Here is a 21,508-nt window from a genome sequence, read left to right on the forward strand (position 1 = left end):
CTGTGTATTTAGTGAGACTGTAAAGTGATCTTTGACATGTTTTGGATCTAAAGATGCTTTTTAATTAAACAGATTTTTAATGAGATCCAGTATGCAGAAACAACATTTTGCTTAATTTTGTTAGCCATCCGCACCATTAGATGGCGCAAAACCAGTGCATCAGACTAGCAGATCTCGGTGATGATGCTTTCGAGCTTTTATCTTATCAAATGAATGAGACAGCGTGAAGTAGGAGGCTCCTTCAGACAACCTGTGTATATATGTATGTAGAGAGAGAAAGCCAGCCTACCGGACACACAACAAGAAATCTGCCAAGAAAATCCAGCATTACAGCAAAGATGAACACGGACGCGATTGTTATCGTTTCTGCCGCGAGGACTCCTATAGGTAAACTTAATCTCATGTCTCATATCATGGTATTTTTCCATTCGATGCTGAACACCTCTATGTAGCTGCGAACTGTATTGTATCCTGTTGACCGATTATACCAAAAAAAGTTTATTCTCCTGTGTCACTAACTCCTGAGTTAACAAGTTAACCAGATAATAATCTGCACGACGACGATGATGAAAAAGAGTCTGTTTGCTTCAGTTGTGTATCGTCAAAGTATGTGTCTGATTTGTTCATTTTAATTAGCTAATGCTCTAGCTATCCGGACCGGCAGTAGTGTTGTGTCCATAGACAGTAAAAGAGCATCACAGTCCCGCCCCCAGCCCGAGAGCGCTTAGGTGCCGGAAGTAAATTTCCCATTCATTTTTCCCATTGACGTTTTGGAAAATCCGTATCTAAAGAGTTTTAGAGCATGTCTGAGGATAACCAGCTGCGGCTGAACTCATAAGCATATAACATATCATTTCGAGGGAAAAAAACGAAGAGAAAATACAAAAAAGTAAAAGGTACAAGAATGTGTACATATTTTCATTTCTGAGCGAAGGAACTACTCATCCCATAAACCACCGCGCCTCACTGAAGTCGACTGAAGCCACAACCGCGAAAGAGCTTTTATGAGCGACTTCCTAATCTGACGACGGCCATGCGAACTTTATCCTCCAGTGAATTTTAATTTTTATAGTGAATGTGCAGTTAATAGCAGTTCTTTCAGTATTAAACTTGTAAATAAATAGTGTTTTATATAGGTATTGTGTATTGAATTTTATATTCATCATTGTGTATTTTATATTGTGTGCGTGTGTGAAAGCGGTTAACGATAACGTCAGCAATATGGTGCAGTGCATTGTACCTGACTGCAATCACCTTTCAGTCATCAACACACGTCGTTGCCATTAATTATTACACAAATGTTCAGTAAATGCTCGAGGAAGTATGCCAAGGCTAAATATTGCTCCCTGCAAAACTCACCAAAACTTTGTAGGTCCCTCATGCTGGCCCTGAAGTGGGTTTCACCCCTTTGAACACTTTTGTTTTCCTCCTTGAAAAAAGCCATCATGGCAGCCAAGGAGATCATGATTGCACTGATAAGTCTACCGTGCAAAAACGCAACAGTTTTTTTTATAATTTTATTTTTATATTAATGCTCTTCGGTCTTCACGGACCTTCGCGGGTTTGAATTACAGGAGTTCCACCAATCAGATGCATCACTGTGGGATTGTTCAGGATTGTGGGTAATGAAGTACTTATCCAAGACATCGCGAATACAAGGCATTTATCTCAAAACAAGGTTAGTGCCCCATGAACTTTTGGCGTTTATATGAGCATATACAATCGCTTAGTACAGCAATAGCTGGTTTTAGGTCTACCATGTATGGTTACGTTTATGGCTTATACCCCAACTGGCAATGGAGAAATTCCATTGAATTCTTACTTCCGGCACCAGTTGTGGGCGGGACTGTGATGCTCTATGGTCCTAAACGGCTCTGGGCTCTGGTCCTAAAGAAACGGAAAGCTGCTCTGATTGCTTGCTCCGAGTTCTCGCCAGTGTTCTCGTGCTCTGATTGGTTCATTTATTGTAGCGCCATGGCCAGGAGAAATTTTATTGACTCGTTTTTTTGAATCCTTTATCATTCAAATTATATACATTCATATATAACTTTAAAAATTCTGCACATTACGTAAATTATGTTGTTGTCTTCTATAAGTATTAATCATGGAAACAGTACCAATATTTAAATATTATAATAATAGCATTGAGCAAAGAATTAGTAAATTAGAAATAACATAAAAACGTTTGCTTTTTTTTTTCTTTCTTTCTTTTTTTTGGTCTGTGTACACATGCATGCTCTATAATGATTTTGACATGGTAAAAAGCAAACGTTGGTATATGGGCAATATAGCTTTATTTGCCTTTTTTTCTTTCATAAATAATTTTTCAGTTAAAATAAGTTTGCTCTTTTTTTATTGACAGGATCATTCAATGGAGCCCTTAGTAGTATGCCTCTCCATGATCTAGGGACATTAGTCATCAAAGATGTGCTGAAAAGAGCCGATGTAAAGCCAGAAGAAGTCTCAGAGGTCATCATGGGTCATGTCCTCACTGCAGGTATAGCACAACATGTAGTATACTTTAGCCTATTCACCATATAAATACAGAACTCATCAATGACAGTAACTCACAGGGAATTGATAGTCCTCTCCTACATTTACTTTAGGTCATGGAATGAATCCTGCTCGGCAGGCAAGTGTTGGTGCTGGTATCCCATACTCCGTGCCAGCATGGAGCTGTCAGATGATCTGTGGATCTGGCCTGAAGGCTGTGTGTCTTGGTGCTCAGTCCATCATGACTAAAGAATCCACTATAGTAGTAGCAGGAGGGATGGAGAGCATGAGTCGGGTAAGACATCTGTAAAGACACTCATGTTAGAGCACTTCTGCTATTTTTAAGGAACAGGTGATGATAACCATGCAACACTTTGTCTTTCAGACTCCTCATATAGTGCAGATGAGGTCAGGGGTGAAGATGGGAGATGCTACTTTGCAGGACTCTGTATTGACTGATGGACTCATAGATGCCTTTAACAATTACCACATGGGAGTCACAGGTATTTTTAATTTTTTTAAACAGACAGCCTACCTTGATTGTGTCCTTTACTAGGCCACTGATCTAGTTTTGGTCATGTGTCTGTGCAGCTGAGAATGTGGCTAAGCAGTGGGGGGTGTCCCGCGAGGCTCAGGACCAGTTTGCCGTAACGTCCCAGAACAGAACTGAAGCAGCTCAGAAGGCTGGATATTTCGACCAGGAGATTGTGCCAGTTACTGTTCCCTCTAGAAAAGGCAAGAGGTTCTTTTGTGTTTAGAAATATGATTTAATTTTTTAATAATAAAGTTTTTGAGAAACGTCTCTTGATATAAAAAAACATTTGATTAAAAAAGAAATATTGAAAAATATTACAATTTAAAATGCCTGTTTGCTTTTTAAATGTTTTTTAAATTGTAATTTACAGATGTGATGGCAAAGCTGAATTTCCAGCAGTCATTAGTGTCGCATGAGCCATGATCCAGAATTCATTCTAATATGCAGATTTAGTGCTAAAGAAACATTTCTTATGATTATCAGTTGAAAACAGTCAAACTGCGTAATATTTTTGGTGAAACTCTTGATAAATTCTTTCAGGATTCTATGAATAGAAAAATCAAAAGAACAGCATTAATTTAAAATATTGTTTTTAATTACTCTCTGTACAATTTTTTTTTGTAATGTTTGTATATCCTTAAGCTTGTATTTATCTCTGATGACACTGAATATCAATTCAAATAAACCCTTTATTACCATATCAGGTCCAGTCGAGGTCAAAGCTGATGAGTTTCCTCGGCATGGCAGTAATATTGATGCTATGTCCAAACTGAAGCCCTGTTTTGTGAAGAATGCTTCCGGTACAGTGACAGCTGGCAATGCATCAGGTAAATGGTGACATCTTTCACACTCAGTTATGATGTAACTTAAGTGTCATTTTCACTGCATACAGATAGTAGTGCTTTGTTTCCATTGGTTTTTGTTTAACAGGCATAAATGATGGGGCCGCAGCTACTGTTCTCATGAGCCAATCAGAGGCCCACAGGCGGGGCTTAAAACCAATGGCACGCATCACATCCTGGGCTCAGGCAGGCCTTGATCCTTCAATCATGGGCACAGGACCAATTCCAGCCATAAGGAAAGCTGTGGGTGTCTGTGGAGTCATCGCAGCACTTAATTCACTCACACGAATGAAGAATGAATTGCTATAATCAGTGCTTATCCTGAAAGATCTACAATCTGAGCCAAGAATTTGATTGTGTCAAGATTCTATTTATAAACCATTTTGGGTTCACTACACAACATAATAACAAAACATAACATTTACTAATTAATTAATTAATTAAAGTGGTTTCTGCTACAGTCCTTGCAAACTTATTGTTAAAACATTACTATTATTATTATTATTTTTGGTTTGCACTAGTAATAATGATTCTATGGCCCGGTTTCACAGACAGGGCTTAGACTGAGCCAGGATTAGACCATAGATCAATTAGGACATTTAAGTAATTTTTATAAACATGCTTGGAAAAAAACATTACCGATGTGCATCTTAAAACTAAAAAGGCACTGATATATTTTTAAGATCAGTCAGTGCAAGTTTATTTCAGTGGAAACAGCTCAGACTTACATTTTAGTCTAGGACTAGTCTTAAGCCCTGTCTGTGAAACCAGGGGAAAATCTTGGTTTTTTAAAGTGAATTTAATCTGCTTTCTAACCAGGTTGAGAAAGCCAGATGGAAGCTGGATGAGGTCGATCTGTTTGAGATAAATGAAGCGTTTGCTGCTCAGTCCGTTGCAGTGGTAAAGGAGCTCGGTCTAAATCCTGATAAGGTTTGTAGCTGCTTTACACAATATTATATTGACAAACAGTTACCCAATGATTTCTGTACCATGGTAATAACATTGACCATTATTGCAAATATAAGAGGTACATCTCACTTGACCTGTGTTCACTAAAGCCATCTGTCAATGACCAGACTACATGAAAATGACTAAAATGAACTTTTTGCCTAAGTTAAAAATTATAATTATAATATTTATAGAAAGATATCTTTCTCATTTTTACATTCTTCTTGTGTACAGCTGGTCAATTATAACATTTCCTTGGATGTGTGCACAGCATAATTTAACACTTCTTTCGTCTCAGGTAGAGCTGAAACAACGAATCGATTTAATCGATTAAAATCGATTATTAAAATAGTTGTCAACTAATTTAGTCATCGATTCGTTGCTAAATAACTTTTATTTGCCGTAAGCGGCTCATTTCGTGCATATTTCAAATCTGCGGTGACCAAAGTGTGGCAGTAATGAGCCACCGGAGGTTTTACTCAGCCAGTACAGCAGGAGAAGTAGCGAATAGCCAATAGCTGGCCTCGTTTTGTCACGTGCTTCCCGAACAGCGTCTCTGCAGCATTCAGCAGGATGTGGGAGTACTTTACTTTGAGCCTTCAAAAAAGAAGAGTAACCTGTAAACTCTGCACTACGGAACTGTTTAAGGGGACGTTCACATATCGCGTCTTTTGCGCGCTCAAGTTCGTTATTTCCAACACCGCATCGAGTTAAAACATTTCAACTTTTCAGAATGCAGCAAGCGCACCGCGGGTCATGTGACAAGAACTAACCAATCAGCTTCATCCTTTCCCGTAACAACGTTAAAAGCTCAGTCAAGATGAAAGGAACAGCTGATCATAGTTGTATATGGATTTCCATTTTGAAATAAATTTAGTAGCAGAGCTACTGCAAGCGATTTTTTGAGCTGCAAATCCATTTATCCTTTGCTGAAATTTCCGCGTCTTCAAGGAGAGAGCACGTCATGGTTGCTTAGCAAAGGCAGACGCCTCAGGGGCGCTTCTGCACGAGCGCTTTGGAAAGGAGGAGAAAGTGGCGCGCCTAGCGTTTTCCACGCGTTTTTAGGCGCGATATGTGAACAGCCCCTAAGACTTTCATTTGTGCAGATTCTCCAGTACAATGTTGTTTGCAAATGTTTAGTCGTAAAAGCTGATAACATTGCTTTTTAACAGTTAACATTTAAAGCTTTACAAACATGTTCTGTGATCAGTTTGTCGTTTACCAGTTCAAAATTCAGTCGTGCAGCCTAATTATGACTGAATGAGAGAGATAAATGTTTAAAGATATTTGAAATACACTTTTTGTCTAAGTATTCACTGCTCTTTTTCACACAGCAGGTTTTTTGTGTGTGTCCAATTTTTTTTCTGGACAACCTTCTGATGGATTTTACTTTAAATTGTGAGTTCCATTCAGGTTTCATGCCATTGGCACTTTTTTCGAAGGATTGTTTACAATTTCACAGCAAAAGCTATAAAACTGTTTTCCAGTAAATAATAAAATACAATGCACTGCAATTTTATTCTGTTTTATCCTTATTCTTCGTGAAAATATGTTCTGAAAGATTCCTTAATAAGCTTTGTCCGGGATGTTAAACTACTTTAGGAGCTCTAAGGACTGCCATGGTGAAAACATTTGATATCTCCTTGTGAAATTTGCTAGAGTATGGGTCAGTGTTTTGATTGCAGAAGAGTTCGACAAAGGATTACTAACACAATAAAACAACTCCAGGTATATTTTTAATGAGGATATGACAATGCAAAATGGTTAAAATCTCTTAAAAATCTATGCTGAAGGATAAAGACCATTTATTAATAATTTACTTGGGGAAAAAATGGGAAAAACTAAAATATAAGCACACAAACCGATTAATCGATTAATCGTAAAAATAATCGACAGATTAATCGATTATCAAAATAATCGTTAGTTGCAGCCCTAGTCTCAGGTGAATGTGTGTGGAGGGGCGATCTCTCTCGGACATCCTCTTGGTATGTCTGGCTGTAGAGTGTTGGTGACCCTGCTTCATGCACTTCAGAGGACTGGGGGACGGAAAGGGGTCGCTTCACTATGTATAGGTGGAGGAATGGGTATAGCCATGTGTGTAGAGAGCAAATGAGCATTGAGTACTGCTGATATAGACTTCCAAACTGTAATTGTGTGCTTTTAATCAGGCCTTGAATCCAGTTTGTCATATATATTTAAAACCGATGTTTTAAATCTTAACGGGCTATAATGAGACTAAAGCAAGTACATACTCAAGTCAGTACTTATATACACCATAAAGGAAGGGAAATCTATGGTAAAATTCACATTTGGTAAATTCTGGTGAAATCATCTCTAATGTATCATCATAAACAGTGGCATTTTGCACTTAATACTAATGTTTTTTTGTTTTTGTTTTTATGGTACAAGAAGAGTACTTATATATCAGCTTTTAAGACATTCCTTTTCTGTTTTAGTCATCTATGGTTGCTGATTTACTCTTATTTTACAGCTTTTATTGGTATTAAAACTGGGTCTGTCCAAAAGCATATCAACGATAACTTTATTGAATTATGAAAATAATGTTGCGGTGTGTGTTCTGTGTGTATTAATGCATCAGCTGAAAGAAATCAGTCTGTTTCCAGCAGTATGGAAATGGGACCTAGTCTGCTTTTAATACTCTCTACCAATGTTAATTTATACCTCAGGGGAAAGCTGTTTAAATATTTAGTCTGTGTTGTGCTCTTAATCTCACTGCTTAATAAAGAATTTAATGGAGAGCCCTGTGTCCTACAGTGCATGCGGTAAATAAGACCACTTTTTGGTAAATCGTGCAGATTTTTCAAATTTCTCATTGCGGTAGTTAATTAAACATACTAACCTCATGCCTTATCACGGATTATTTGTAAATTGGATCTTAAGGAGATGATTACTCTCCAACCTTGTCAGCCTCATATATCGAGAAGCACCCGCCTGCAGATCGAGGCGGGGCTGCACCTGGGGCGGGGTTGCACGTGGAGCCCCGCCCCACACCTACTCTGATTGGTTGAATCGTCTTTCATTGACTTACATGATAGGAAATGTGTACGAAGTTGGTGTAGGACGGAGAATGCGGTTTAAAAAGCTAAAAACGCTGTACAGTTTCATAAAGCCTTCATAATGCACAAAAGAAAAAAGAAAAACATTAGCCTGTAACTCGCCATGTCCCTGAAATGGTTGTTTTGTTAAATTAAGCTGATCTTTAGGCTAACATACGAATATAGTAAATTAATTGGGTTGATTATCCACAGTAAGACGATCAGGTCTTCAGATAGAAGAATGAATTATGAATTAAATAATTTTAGAAAATATGATTATTTCATATCATCAGAGTATGAGAAAGGAAAATGAAAGGGGTGTACCATTACTGTTTTAAATTATATAGCATGACAAGACAATTATTGTTACATATAATTATCCGTCATGCAGTTGATAAATGACACTGCAATAGTCTAATGTGTCTGCCAATTCAATTTTTATGAAACTTTTAATTTTCTTTACTACAATGCAAAACATAGACTTTTTCTCCCCTTTATTTCTGTGATGATTCTGAAAGGACATACCTGTAAACCGTTGCTATAGTAACGAACACAATTTCATGATAATTGTGCTCTTATTTTAGTGCAGTCTCACAGCCACTGTCAAATATTGAGATAAACTTTATAAAGTATCATCTATTTATAATAAATTGGTATCTTCTCCGATATCCATTTTGTGACCATTGAGCCGATTCTTTTCAATCAGCTGGAATGATTCGGAACATTCTACGTTTAATGTGGCTTAATGCAGTAAAACAGTGTTTTTAAAAGACCAAACTCAGTAATCAAATTAATAATAAAGCATTCTATTCACTGACAGGCAGATGAGTCTAGAATAAGAATACAATGTGTTTAATTACGTGTTAAGCGTTTTCCTCCCATAGAAAACCATTAGACTAAAAGGAAAACGCGTAACGTGGCGTAATGCATTAAAACGTGTTTTAAAAAGACCAAACTCAGTAAACATTTTTAATAACACATTTTATTTACAGACAAGCAGGTTATGGGTGGAAATTAAACACTTTGTGTTCGTGTTCTGTGCTCATATCTGCTTGTCTGTGAATATAATGCTTTATTAATAATTTGTTTACTGAGTTTGGTCTTTTTAAAACACCGTTTTAATGCATAACGCCACGTACTTTCACGTTAAGCGTGCTTTTAGAGTGTCCCAATTATTCATTTGTGAATTAATCTGGTAAAGAAGAGTAAACTTGCAGCAGCTAACATCTCTTGATTCAATAAATCAGACATAGTAAGTCAAGTTAACAAAAAACTGCATCATAGTAAAGGCTTTGTAAAACTGTACAGCGTTTTTAGCTTATTAAACAGCATTATCTGTCCTACACCAACTTCGCACACATTTCCTATCATGTAAGGCAATGAAAGACGATCGAACCAATCAGAGTAGGTGTGTGGCGGGGCTGCACGTGCAACCCCGCCCCATGTGCAGCCCCGCCTCGATCTGCAGGCTGCAGCTGGGTGTACTTGCATATATCACCTTTACTGTGTGACATGTGACAGCGTCGTGGAGAATTGATCGAGTAACCGGTAGGTGGCGTCAAATCTCAGATGGCGCTGGCAGTTGTTTGTTTTCTCGGCCTGCGCTGTGGAGTGCTACAGCTGATTGTTGTCATGAAGTCTGAACCGTTTAAAACGAGTCAGAATCCTCATATCAAACCTACATTGTTAATAAATGGACAAACAGTTTAACACATTGTACTTAAAATAATGTAGCCACACAAGAGCTCATCATGCACTGTCCAACTGAACAATAAATGATTCACTTTACATCTTACTCTCATTCACATTCGCCATGCCGCTCTTTATTATATCGAGACCAGATATTTGCATCAAGTCCATCTTCTAGTACGGGTACTTACAAAATAATATAATATATCAGTTAGTTACTATACCGCTATATGACCTCCATTTAGTTTTTGTGTAAAGCCACCCTCAAAAAAGTAGCATATTATCATAAGTACACCTGTTATCATGCAGTAGAGATGTACCATAGGCGTTCTTTGAAAGTGCATTACAGTACTATGCAGTTATCATGGTAAATGCATTGTCGTGGCCAAAAGTTTTGGCAGTGAAAATAATTTGTTTTGCAGTTTGCTGCTGTTTTGGTGTTCATTCACATTGTTAATAGATTATTGTATAGAGTGATCAAATGCAATTTAAATAACTGCTAGCAGTTATATAACGGGACAAGCAGAAACCCACAAATTGTGATAAACTCTGAGAATTAATAAGGCAAGAATGGATCGCCATCAGTCAAGATTTGGCCTGGATGCTAAAATCCATCATGCCAGAGCGAATTGTTGAACAAGGTTCAACTCTGAAAATATTGACTCATTATATTTTTTGCCAATAAAAGCCATTAAATCTTATGATATGCTTATCATTGTTTTTCAGTATACCATAGAAATGTGGAAAAATAATTGACAAATACTAAAGCAGCAAACTGTAAAACACAAAATTTGTGTCACTGCCAAAACTTTTGGCCACGACTGTATGGGATAATCATTTAGTACCTGGTCTATAGGCCAGGTGAGCGTGATTTGACCAAGTACAACATGCTTGTTAATCCTGGAACATCTTTCCAATCAACCAATCAGAACAGAGAGACAACTTTTGAGGAAATATCTGTTTTAGGCTTACAATCAGGATCAAGTGCTTCTACACCTTTGTTAATCAGCTATCATTTCCTTCTAATTTTAGGAATAAATTATGTTTAAGTTTAGGTTTAGGGGTAGGGGTTGGGTCCCTAAATCTGTATTTTTGGCCAGTAGGCCTAATGTTGATCCAAGAACATGTCTTACTTGGCAAAATCACAGCAACCCTATAGGCCTATATCAAATTACAATAGTATTATCATCTCATACCATCAATGTACCATGGTACAGCTTTGTATATGATTGGTGATCAGCTGAATTTTGTAGTTTATATATTATTTGTGACGTTTTTATTTAAAAAATACTTCGTACCATTGCGGCTGTTCTGTATATATACTAAAATGTAACGATAAAACCCTCTCCTTCTTTCTCCAGAGATGTAAAGTATTCGAGAAAATGTAATTAATAACTGTACTTTTCAATTTGTATACGACTATATATGAGTAAGATACTAGCAACTTTTATTCTCTACTTAACTACATTTTTGAATAAGAATCTGTACTCTTTACTCCGCTACATTTGTAATGCATGTTGCAATTGCACAATAAATCTTTTGCATGGCACCTAGCTTTTTTTGCAGCAGTTTATTTCTGCTACAAAAGAAGTAATATCACTAACTACAAGGCACTGAAAATACTATAGCATGTGCGTTTTGGCCTTACTCACCCAAACTTGTTCTTTAGTAAGTAGTTGTGAATCGCATGTGTGTGATGAGGTATGACTGCAGCTGGTGCCAGCGATGAGGCCGAAACATCCAGTGCAGCAAGGCTTTGACTTTTAAATTTTTAGTTAACATCATTTTATTTATCTGTTGTACTGAAGAGACCTTTTTTATTTTATTTTATTTTAGCAATTTTGAGGAGTTTTTTTTTTTTTTTTTTTAGAAAATAAATGTGATTGCTCAGATATTTTAAGACTTGTACTCAAGTTGTCTTGGAATTGGTGGGTTGTAACTTGTAATGAAGTAAATTTTAACTGTAAAGTATGTGTACTTTTACTGTGTATGCTTTACACTTCTGTCTTTCTCCTGAGTAAAGAGGAGCGTATTTTGGAGTTGGAAACGGAGAATGCTCCCCTTCATTTGAGACTCGCTGAGGTATGGATGAAACAAATTCAGTGTAAAATCCATCTAACTCCACTAATGGGGGTCGACTCTGTTGCATATAAAAGTTTGACCTGCCAGATGGTTTCACTGAAAGATGAGTGGCTTGCAGACAGGTGACAGGTGCTTGCCAGTCTCACCTAATTTACTCAAATGCCTAATAACTGGGTATGAAGAACAGTTGTATTCAGTTAGATATAAAATGCTAAAAATGACAGTAAACACAATGATAGTTACAAAATATTTCTGTTTATATAAATGCTGTTCTTTTGAACTTTATATTCATCAGAGACACCTGAGAAATATTTTGAAGGACAACTTTGCTTTAAAAAGTTATTTTAAATTGTAAAATAATTTGTACAATTAAATTGTAATTGTAAAAAAAAAAAAATCTTACGTACTCCAGACTTTTGAAGGGTAGTATATCAAAATACCATAGACTTATCATCTCTGCAATGTTTTTTGTAAGGTGAAAAAATTATGTGAATGCACTGATCAGTTTATATGTGTTCCCATTGACCTTTCCTTAACCTTTTCAAGTGTTTGAATAAACTCCGCAGTGAGAGAGAGGAAGAAATCCACATCCAGAAACAGAAACATCAGCAGCAGAGGAAAGTGCAAAGTCCACACATGCAGCTCTCTCCAAACTTCTGTCTAAAGTTCAGGTGATGGCAAATCACTGCTTTGAAACAAGTGCTAGACTACGAACCAAGCATCATCACGTGATCTGTGTTGCTCTCAGATGCTGAAACAGGACTTAAGGGATGTATTTACCATCTACATGGGGTTTGCTAAAGAGCTGGAGGAACAAAGCAAGCAGCTGTTTGAATGTGTGTGCACTGCCAGAAATACTATTCAGGATTTCCAAAATGATGACCTCCAGAGTGAGTGTGAACTCACATACCACCATATCAGTTCATCTGTATTTTCTGTGAATATTTGTACCTCCACTTAATGGGTCTCATTCACTAATTGTGTGTACACATAATTATATTCAGTCATTCGACAAGGGGACATGACGGCCTGGATCATGAACCTCACCTCTTAACCTCCATCTTCTCTTCTATTTAATCTTCTGCTCTCATTCCCTTCATTCTTCACCATCTGTCTCTTCCTTCTTCTGTCTCCTTCTCTACCACATAAACCAGCCGTGTTGTGACAGTAGATATGTGGTGCAGTATTCAGAAATTATCCACAGTCCCCCTCAGCATCTCCTCCAGGGAAAGCTGCTGTCAGCAGCGACAGAAAGGTTATGTGTCCTGTGCATCACCTGCTGCACACCACAGTGAAAAGCCTCCCGCAGGGCCTGTGGATCTTTATTGTCATTTATATAGTTGTATTTGTAAAACTTCAAGCCAAACAGCACCTCACTGGGTCTCAAAGTGCAAATGAAAAACTGTTACTGGCAAAAAGCATTTAAGCGTTCATTGCACTGTAGCTATTGAACTGTTATTGTATAAAAATAAGCAATTTAAACTGTTAAACTGTGGCTTGACTTATTTCTCTGCTGTCAAGTATTTTCTCATTCAGTTTAATCTCTGGCCCTGGACCAGACACTTCCTACTACATTACTAGTGTATATAATCACTACTCTTGTTTCTATAGTTGAGTCATTAAACGGACTGCAATGTCCCATGAGTTAGTGGTTTCTGTATGTAACCTTAGTGTCTGATTGGTCCCGCACTAATTTGCAGATTCATATTTTAATGTATACAAATAGATAGTTGCGAATATTTTTTTTTTTTGCTTTTCCGCAGAGCTCCGTGTTCAGGTGAATGCACTTGAGCACTTTTTACAGGAAGAGAAGAAGAGGTGCAGAGAGGAGCGGGTCAGGAGGAGGCTGCTCCACAACACCCTGGTTGTACGTACAGTTTGGTTTGACTCACTGTTCTTAATGTATTTACAGGGTACCTTTGCAATTTATTTAAAGTCAAGATGTACACTAAATATCATATTACATTATCTACTTCTGTGTTGACTAATATTATTGACATTATATTTGACATTATATTTCAGTTATGAATATTTAAAGTATTTCAGAACAATTTCTACCTGACTTATTCTTAAACTGTCTGTGTAAGCAGTCAGGATGATTGAGTTAAACAAAAAAAAACAAAAAAAGTGGAAATACACATACAATGATTGTATCCCAGTCTGAGGATCCCACAGCTGCAGTGCAGGACTCTCAACAGGGTATCATTCCAAAAGCAGCCAATGAGCTATTCTAGTAAGCCTCGGCTCACATCCCTCTCACAGCACACATAAAATCACTACACATTTCACTTATCTACAATATTACAATATACAGTCTGTCTGCATTGACAAATGTCCCAGGCTGATCTCTGAGAAGCCAGCAGACAGTCATACGGTGGAGATGTCAGTGGTGGAGGTCTATAATAATGAAGTTCTGGACCAGCTGGCCAGAGATGAAGGTGGGGCGACAGTTGGGGTGAAGAGAAAGGCCATCACCACCAGCACAGGCACCAGTGAGGTGCCCTGCCTAACATATGAGTGAGTCACAGAAGTCAGCGAGAAGATACAACATATCACACATTTCAGTTTTGATCTTTGCAGTTTATGGTCATCACAATTTTGGTACTGTTTAGACATTTTTAGTCATGTTAATGCATGTATGGGTTGCATTTAAGTTCACAGTCAGCATTTATTTTTTGTTAGACCTTCTCCGTTGTACCTTGAGCTTTTGCTGCATGCACACATGACTGTCACAGGTTTGACTTGACCTTTGTGTGTGTCTCTGTCTGTCAGGTTGGTGTGGAACTCTGCAGATATGATGCAGCTGATCAATTCTGTGTTAAAACTAAGATCTCACCCTGGTGGACATGGACTCCTCCAGATCTCATTTCATCGCCATCGTCACCTCCAGAAGCCAGTCCCCAACTCACACAATTTATGACTGTAAAATGTTCCCTCAAGCCATACATTGCTATCTGCAGCACACGCGGTTACGGCTGTTAAGTGAGACCAAGCGTATTATCTAAAGACGCACACACAAACAGTCATTCAGACAGCTCAATTTTCTCACACACCACCTGGATTAGTTATCTTCACGTACACACACACACACACACACACACACACACACACACACACACACTCATAACCAAACCTCACAAAGAGAAACCTGCACAGTGGCTGTAGAAACACATTTTCAAACTGTTTAGCACCATGGTATTTATGCAGCATGGGACAGTGTGTTATCCTGCATAAAAATCCTTTATTTCCGAGAACACTATACTTAATTTTATACCACAGCAGAAAATGGTCAGTTATGAACTCCACATATCTTAAGTCATTTTGACACCCTAAAATGACCTTACATCTCACTTCCCAATATTCCAACCCAAATCATCACCCACCACCTCCTTTTTGATGTTGCAGTCTCATTGGAATAGGATGGCCATTAACCAACTATCAGAAATGCATTTATCTGGACCATCCATCGTACTGAAGCATTTGTAAGTGAATTAAACAGTTTGAAAACAAGTCTTCATACATTTCTAACCCACTGTGCAGGTTTCTCTTTTTGAGGTTTGGTCAGCAGTGAATGAAACGCAGCTTTACACACAACTGTCAGTCTGCATGGAGAGGATCTTGAGATTCCAGTAGCTTCAAACACCTGTCTGCTGCTCTGCAGTGGCTTTTATTTACAGCTGGTAATTCAATACAGTTCATTTGTTTGACAGAAACTTTCCTTAAATCTTTATCTGACCAAGATCTTATGTGCTCTAAATCACTCACAAATCTTTTGATGGTTCAATAATCTCTATTTGCTTTTAACAAAATATTCTTTGTTTTGATGCCTTTTGCAAGATATTCTTCAGAAAGGTCTTATTTTTCCTCACCATATTTCATGAGAACTGTGACTAATAATGTGGAACAACCTCTTTAAGTAGGGTTTCCATTTACCTAAGAAGACTTGGCAAACTATTGACTATTGCTAACTATTGACTAAAACTATTGCTTTGCTTTTATTTGAACCACAGTTAAAACCAGTTCAACCAGTCAGGTTTTAACATGCCACAATAAGTGTCATAGATAAATCCTGCTCACATTCTTTCCTCCCGAGCCTCACCTGACCATCCTGTCAACATATTTCCTTTCTGCCACAGGAGGAGATGCCAGGCTTCTGATAATGCTCTGCATATCTCTCACTCAGCGCTTCCTCAGCGAATCTCTTCAGTCCCTCCCTGGGAGTCCAAAGAGAGCCATCATGCAGGAAAAACACAACCCCGAAGATGAAGTGACCAACAGGGAGTTTCATTTGATAGCTGCTTGTGTATTTTTATTTTTATGAATTTTGGTCACAGGTTTATGGTGCTCAGGTCATATTGAAAGTTGCAGTGTTTTGTAAGAAGACTTTAGGGTTAATTTATGTTGATATCATGCTAACGCTAGTTAGAGATTCAGTATCATCAATTTTGGACAGGTTACACACAATCTCTTGCACACTGGGGATATTCCTCTGGAAAAAAAAAGTTTATAGGTTTTTGTGTCTAGTGTGAGTGGAATACTTCATAGATTATGTGTGTCTGCAAAATATTGATATGCGATGATGAAAAATGTAAGGCTTTTAAGTAATAGTGTTAGCAAATTGACTCTAGTTGACCTTATATTTTACTGAGAGGTAACCCGCCTTTCTAATGTATAATTTAAGAATGTAAACATTCATGAATGATTAAAAAAGCTTTAAATATAATAACATTTATTTCAAATATGTTGTTCCACTGCTGCCAAAGAGCACTGATGTAATGTTTCTTCCCCAGTAGCGCTGCTGGGTCGTGTCTTTCTTTATTTACATATTCGTCACAACCAATCGGAGCCTTCTCATGCGTGATGTAACGTGAAAACACGGAAGTGTCAGTGTAAGCGTTACTTAAGCAGAGACTTGTTACATAGCGCACGTAACTGTATCATCTTTATCTAGAGGTTACAACACACTGTCTGACGGACAATAAAATATAAAGCTCGAGCTTCTCTTAGTTCTTAGTCACTTGCTACTAAACGGCGGACAGGTAAGTTACGTTTATAAATCACTGAAATCTAACAATTGTGTAATAATATACTGGTAGTTTGACATCAGCACAATTTGGCAAAATTTGGACAGTCTTCATGAACAGAAGTGACCCATAAATCATTCATATGCATTTTTTATTGGAGTCGCGTAAGGGGGGAAGCTAATCATGATGTTGTATTTGTAAAAATTTTATTTTCCTCAGTACTGCGCGATAAAACAGCACAAAATACCGTTTACAGAATGTCAAAACATAAAATAATAGATTTAAGTTGTATTTACTTTTAATTATCATCTAGAATATCTCCTATAGCATTGTAATAATCATGTTAATATGGGCAGAGTATCAGTATTCAGTATTGATTGGAAAAATAATTCTCCCCGTTTTTTTTTTTTTTTTTTCTCACGTAATGACACATATAGATATAGAAAGATATTTTAGGTAAAAAAAAAATATGGAATGATTAACCTGGTGTCAGGTGTGGAGTTTTGATTTTGACATTTCTAAATTGTATTTTGTCTAAATAGTTTGCAACTTTATTAATCCATTTTTAATTTTGAACAGCATTTCAGTCAAGATGCTTAAAGCCATCGGTCAAACCTTTTTTTCTTCTGGACTCCAGAACCCAAAGTTCACTGCTAAACAGAGTAAGGTTAGTGTGTACATGTGACTTTGCCAGAAACCTTTCAAACTTTACTGCAGACTTTGGATATGTTCATTTTTCTTAGCAGGGATAATGCTTAGTTCTTGATGTAGTCCTAAACTCATGTCTAGATTAAAGCAGACCTTGTATTATTGTTTAATGGCTCATTTGTTTCCAGTCATATTTGATGAATATATGCTTTTTAGGGTGAAGACTATGAGGTTCGCACTTACCACACGACAAACTGGGTGAGCACACCTGTGACTGGCATGGAGCAGGACCCAGCCTTAAGCACAGGCTTCAGAAGACTCTTCAAATACATTCAGGGGAATAATGACAAAAGTAAGTGGGGATGTTCCTGTAGGTGACTAGAGAGCAGATAATAGTAGACATTCAAGATTAGAGCTTTCAGCCATTATTTCTGCATTTTGGGCCTGTGATTATGACATTTTTATTACACAACATGTATACAGTGGAAAATAACATAAGCACATAGCTGAGAAATCACCTCATGCACAAAGCCAAAATTCAGTTACCCCATATTTTCCGGACCATAAGTCGAACTTTTTTTCATTGTTTGGCTGGTCCTGCGACTTATAGTCAGGTGCGACTTATTTATCAAAATTAATTTGACATGAACCGAGAGAAATGAACCAAGAGAAATGAACTACAGAGAAAACATTACCATCTACAGCCGCGAGAGGGCGCTCTATGCTGCTCAGTGCTCCTGTAGTCTACACTGAAAACATAGAGCGCCCTCTCGCGGCAGTAGACGGTAATGTTTTCTCTTGGTTCTTGGTTCTAAATAAATGCGACTTATAGTCCAGTGCGACTTATATAGGTTTTTTCCCCTCGTCATGACGTATTTTTGGACTGATGCGACTTATACTTAGGTGCGACTTATAGTCCGAAAAATACGGTATGTGGAAATGGTTTTCTGTGAGCTATATGACTGCAATGAATCGCATCTTGATATGCCCTTATAATAATAAAAAGCATGTGGCAGGTTGTGTTCCCACAGAGTAATTGTGCTAATGATTCACCGGATGACATTGCATTTGCAAGATAACTTTAGCAGACATTTCAGACACTGAGATCAGTGCATGTTTCAACTCCTTTACTTCAGTGCTTGTCCTGTATCAGAGTGTAAGGTGGAGATGACGGCACCAGTGAGTTGTCTCATTCAGCCTGGTGCTGGACCCGCTTGTGAAAGCATCTTCACTGTGTCCTTCTTCATCCCTGAGGAACATCAGGCTGACCCACCCAAACCCACAGATCCAGATGTTTTCATTGAGAACAGACAAGAGGTCACGCTGTTTGTGAGGTATGTTTATGTCTTTTATACTGTAAATGAAAATGCTACACTAGCATTCAAAATTTTGGGGTCAGTTTATATATATATATATATATATCAAGGATGTGAAAAATATGATTTCTGAAAGATCATGTGACACTGAAGACTGGAGTAATGCCTTCTGTAAATTCAGCTTTGCCATCACATGAAGAAATCATATATTAAATATATAAAGTTTACAAAGTTATTTGCAATTTTAATAATATTTCACAATATTACTATTTTGACTTTTTTTTTAATTTATTTTATAATCAAATAAATGTGGTCTTACTGAGCATAAGATACTTCTTTTATAAACATTAAAATGTATAAGAATCCAATCCTTTGAGTGGCAGTTTATTTTGCAAGGGATTTTAGACCAGGTCTAACCAAGTGTCTCAGAAAAACTATATTACATAGCTCTGGTTTAAAATAATTGTGTTGTCCTAGCTTCACATTTGCTTGGCCTTGTTTTTTGCAGGACCTATGGAGGCTTTGCTAACAGCGAGAGCAGCCGTGTGGAGCTTCTGAAACTGATAGAGAGCCTCAAGAGGGATGGGATGAAATTCAAGGAGGCCCCATTCTACAGAGCGGGATATGACAGCCCCTTCAAACTGACCAACCGCAGGAACGAGGTGTGGCTGATCAAAGATGGGGAATAAAAGCTCTTAAGGATCAAATGGTCATGCCATATGATGTGAATGAAGAATAGGTCAATCTGTTTGTTTGAACTTAACAATAGTTTTTGTGCAGATGCTTTGTTTACTATGCACCTCAAGTGCCTGAATGTTTTTATAAAATAATTTAACACTACTAATTGTATATCTGACCAATATATTTTACAGCAACAATAATACTTTAGGTACGTATAATTAACTGTGAAATCATACAAAAAGAATGTTGCGCTAATTTCTAATCGACTGTTTCTGTCAGTAATAATGTCTCAAAGCACTTATGTTTGTAGAGGCACAAGTACTTGACTGAATCACTAACTTGTGAAATATCTGTATTTCTGTAATATCTGAATAAATATGTATTGTGATCTGTTTCTATTGCACTCGGTATTGATTCTAACCGTTTAAGGGAACAATGACATTGTATGAACTTGTATTTTGTCAGTTTGGTCTAAAATCACAATATATGTAAGTTTTCTGGGCGAGAGGTCGCATTTTCAAAACAACAACAGAGGCGCCGCTTGATGACGCTATGATGGAGAGTAGAACGATGGGAGATGTATGCTCTTTCCAAAGTTATTCAGACAGCGAATAAATTATACAGAGAAAGTGAACAAAGAACATTAACATGAACACTATGACTGACTTAAGTCTAGCTTTAAGCACTCTCAAAAAACTTCCCTTATAATCAATGTAAACTGTCTATACACAGTTTGACGAATGAATGTTTGTCATACATCATATTATGTACATCAGCACTTTCTTGTTTATGATTGAGTTCGCGAGAGAGCAGAATTCAGTAAGCGCGTGCACTGCATCAAAAACTACAGGGTTTCAGTGATGACTCAGCTTGACGCCTTTGGCCATTGCCTTCATAAGTTTAACAGAAACATGTGTGATTGGTTATAATGCGTAAAACGCGTTAATAGAGTCATGATGCAACATTGAGCAGATTAAATTTAATGCTGCAGTCAACCCTTTTAATTTGTCATTTTACTTGCGACAGCGGTAATGGATTTAGTTGAACTTTGCAGAGCCATTTTTGTCTATGTGTGTTACCATAGTTACAAGCGGTAACCGGGGATAGTGCGGATATTACGTCAGTGATTGGTGAGGAGGAGCCTTTATTTCAAATTTGATTTTTTTTCTGGATTGATTTACAAATGCTTGGAAATATTTGGGACAACGTCAACTAAATTAAATATATGATATCACACTGTGCAAGTGTTTTTTGTTGTTGTTTGTTTTTAGTTTGTTGTTGAAAATCTTACATATTGTGCCTTTAAAATAACTTGTACTCATTTTTAAACGTTTTAAAAAATAAAAATCCTTTTACTCATCCATATTACTCATTTTAATTTAGTTAAGTCTTGTCACTTGTCAACCTGTCTGAGCACTGGAAGCTTCTGTCACCAAGACAAATTCATTGTGTGTGTAAGCACAGTTGGCAATAAAGCTCTTTCTGACTGATAATTAGCCTGGGTTAGCACAGCACAGGTGATCGACTTTTTTGCTGTGCTGTGTGCCTGTTATCAGTCTTTTTTTTTAAAAATATAACACAAATTGTAGCCTTTAAATTCTGTCCATTTTATGAAGAAACAAAATAAATTGGTTTTTCCACTCTTTAATGTGGCGTGAGATCACAGTATTAACCTTAGTTCAAGCGGCATGTGAATCAACTAAAACATGAATTAAGCACCAGAACATGAATTAATATCAGAAACACGTTGAAAAAAATCAGGACATCTTTAAGAATGCCTCATGTAATCGATAAATCAGTGTTTAAAAAATGTCAATAAAACCTTGAAATATTTTAATAAATCTGTCAGTTAACCGCCACATAATGTTTTTTTTTTGAGTAGGTATATATATATATATATATACACACACACACACACACACACATATTTACTGTGGCCAAAAATTAGGAATTTCCCTCATTTTAATTAGAAGGTTCCCCTCAGCGGGCCCCCAATCAGCCCAGGCCCCATATGCACATGCTTACCCAGACACAACACCACCTGCTGGCGGATGTAAGATTTTTTTTAATATTCTTTAATATATTATGTAAAATGGCATAATGTAGGTTTCAGACAACACATTTATTCATTGTATGAACAGAAACAAGACATGAATTTACTCTTTATTTTGGTCATTTAGAAAGAGCCAGCAAA

General features: G+C 37.2%; 2 protein-coding genes across 2 annotated transcripts; both read left to right on the top strand.

Annotated features, from left to right (window-relative positions):
- The first annotated feature begins 206 nt into the window (after positions 1 to 206).
- On the top strand, positions 207 to 7,346 carry LOC132092371 (acetyl-CoA acetyltransferase, cytosolic-like). Its single transcript, XM_059498576.1, has 9 exons — positions 207 to 387; positions 2,363 to 2,497; positions 2,607 to 2,788; positions 2,879 to 2,996; positions 3,085 to 3,228; positions 3,733 to 3,855; positions 3,959 to 4,113; positions 4,690 to 4,800; positions 6,761 to 7,346. The coding sequence occupies exons 1-9, from the start codon at positions 261 to 263 to the stop codon at positions 6,929 to 6,931; spliced, it is 1,266 nt and encodes a 421-aa protein (XP_059354559.1). The 5' UTR covers positions 207 to 260; the 3' UTR covers positions 6,932 to 7,346.
- Positions 7,347 to 16,576: 9,230 nt separating this feature from the next.
- On the top strand, positions 16,577 to 19,703 carry LOC132092372 (heme-binding protein 2-like). Its single transcript, XM_059498577.1, has 5 exons — positions 16,577 to 16,684; positions 17,249 to 17,336; positions 17,534 to 17,669; positions 18,471 to 18,651; positions 19,142 to 19,703. The coding sequence occupies exons 2-5, from the start codon at positions 17,262 to 17,264 to the stop codon at positions 19,320 to 19,322; spliced, it is 573 nt and encodes a 190-aa protein (XP_059354560.1). The 5' UTR covers positions 16,577 to 16,684; positions 17,249 to 17,261; the 3' UTR covers positions 19,323 to 19,703.
- The last annotated feature ends 1,805 nt before the right edge of the window (positions 19,704 to 21,508 follow it).

Source organism: Carassius carassius, chromosome 18 (assembly GCF_963082965.1).
Source record: "Carassius carassius chromosome 18, fCarCar2.1, whole genome shotgun sequence".
NCBI lineage: Eukaryota > Metazoa > Chordata > Actinopteri > Cypriniformes > Cyprinidae > Carassius > Carassius carassius.

What these genes read in the sequence shown, in the direction of transcription:
- LOC132092371 (XM_059498576.1), top strand. Translation starts at nt 261, where the DNA reads ATGTATGTAGAGAGAGAAAGCCAGCCTACCGGACACACAACAAGAAAT. An exon ending in TGCCGCGAGGACTCCTATAG is followed by an intron (nt 388 to 2,362) that starts GTAAACTTAATC and finishes TTTTATTGACAG; the next exon opens with GATCATTCAATGGAGCCCTT. An exon ending in GGATGGAGAGCATGAGTCGG is followed by an intron (nt 2,789 to 2,878) that starts GTAAGACATCTG and finishes TTTGTCTTTCAG; the next exon opens with ACTCCTCATATAGTGCAGAT.
- LOC132092372 (XM_059498577.1), top strand. Translation starts at nt 17,262, where the DNA reads ATGCTTAAAGCCATCGGTCAAACCTTTTTTTCTTCTGGACTCCAGAAC. An exon ending in TCAGGGGAATAATGACAAAA is followed by an intron (nt 17,670 to 18,470) that starts GTAAGTGGGGAT and finishes GTCCTGTATCAG; the next exon opens with AGTGTAAGGTGGAGATGACG. An exon ending in GAGGTCACGCTGTTTGTGAG is followed by an intron (nt 18,652 to 19,141) that starts GTATGTTTATGT and finishes TGTTTTTTGCAG; the next exon opens with GACCTATGGAGGCTTTGCTA.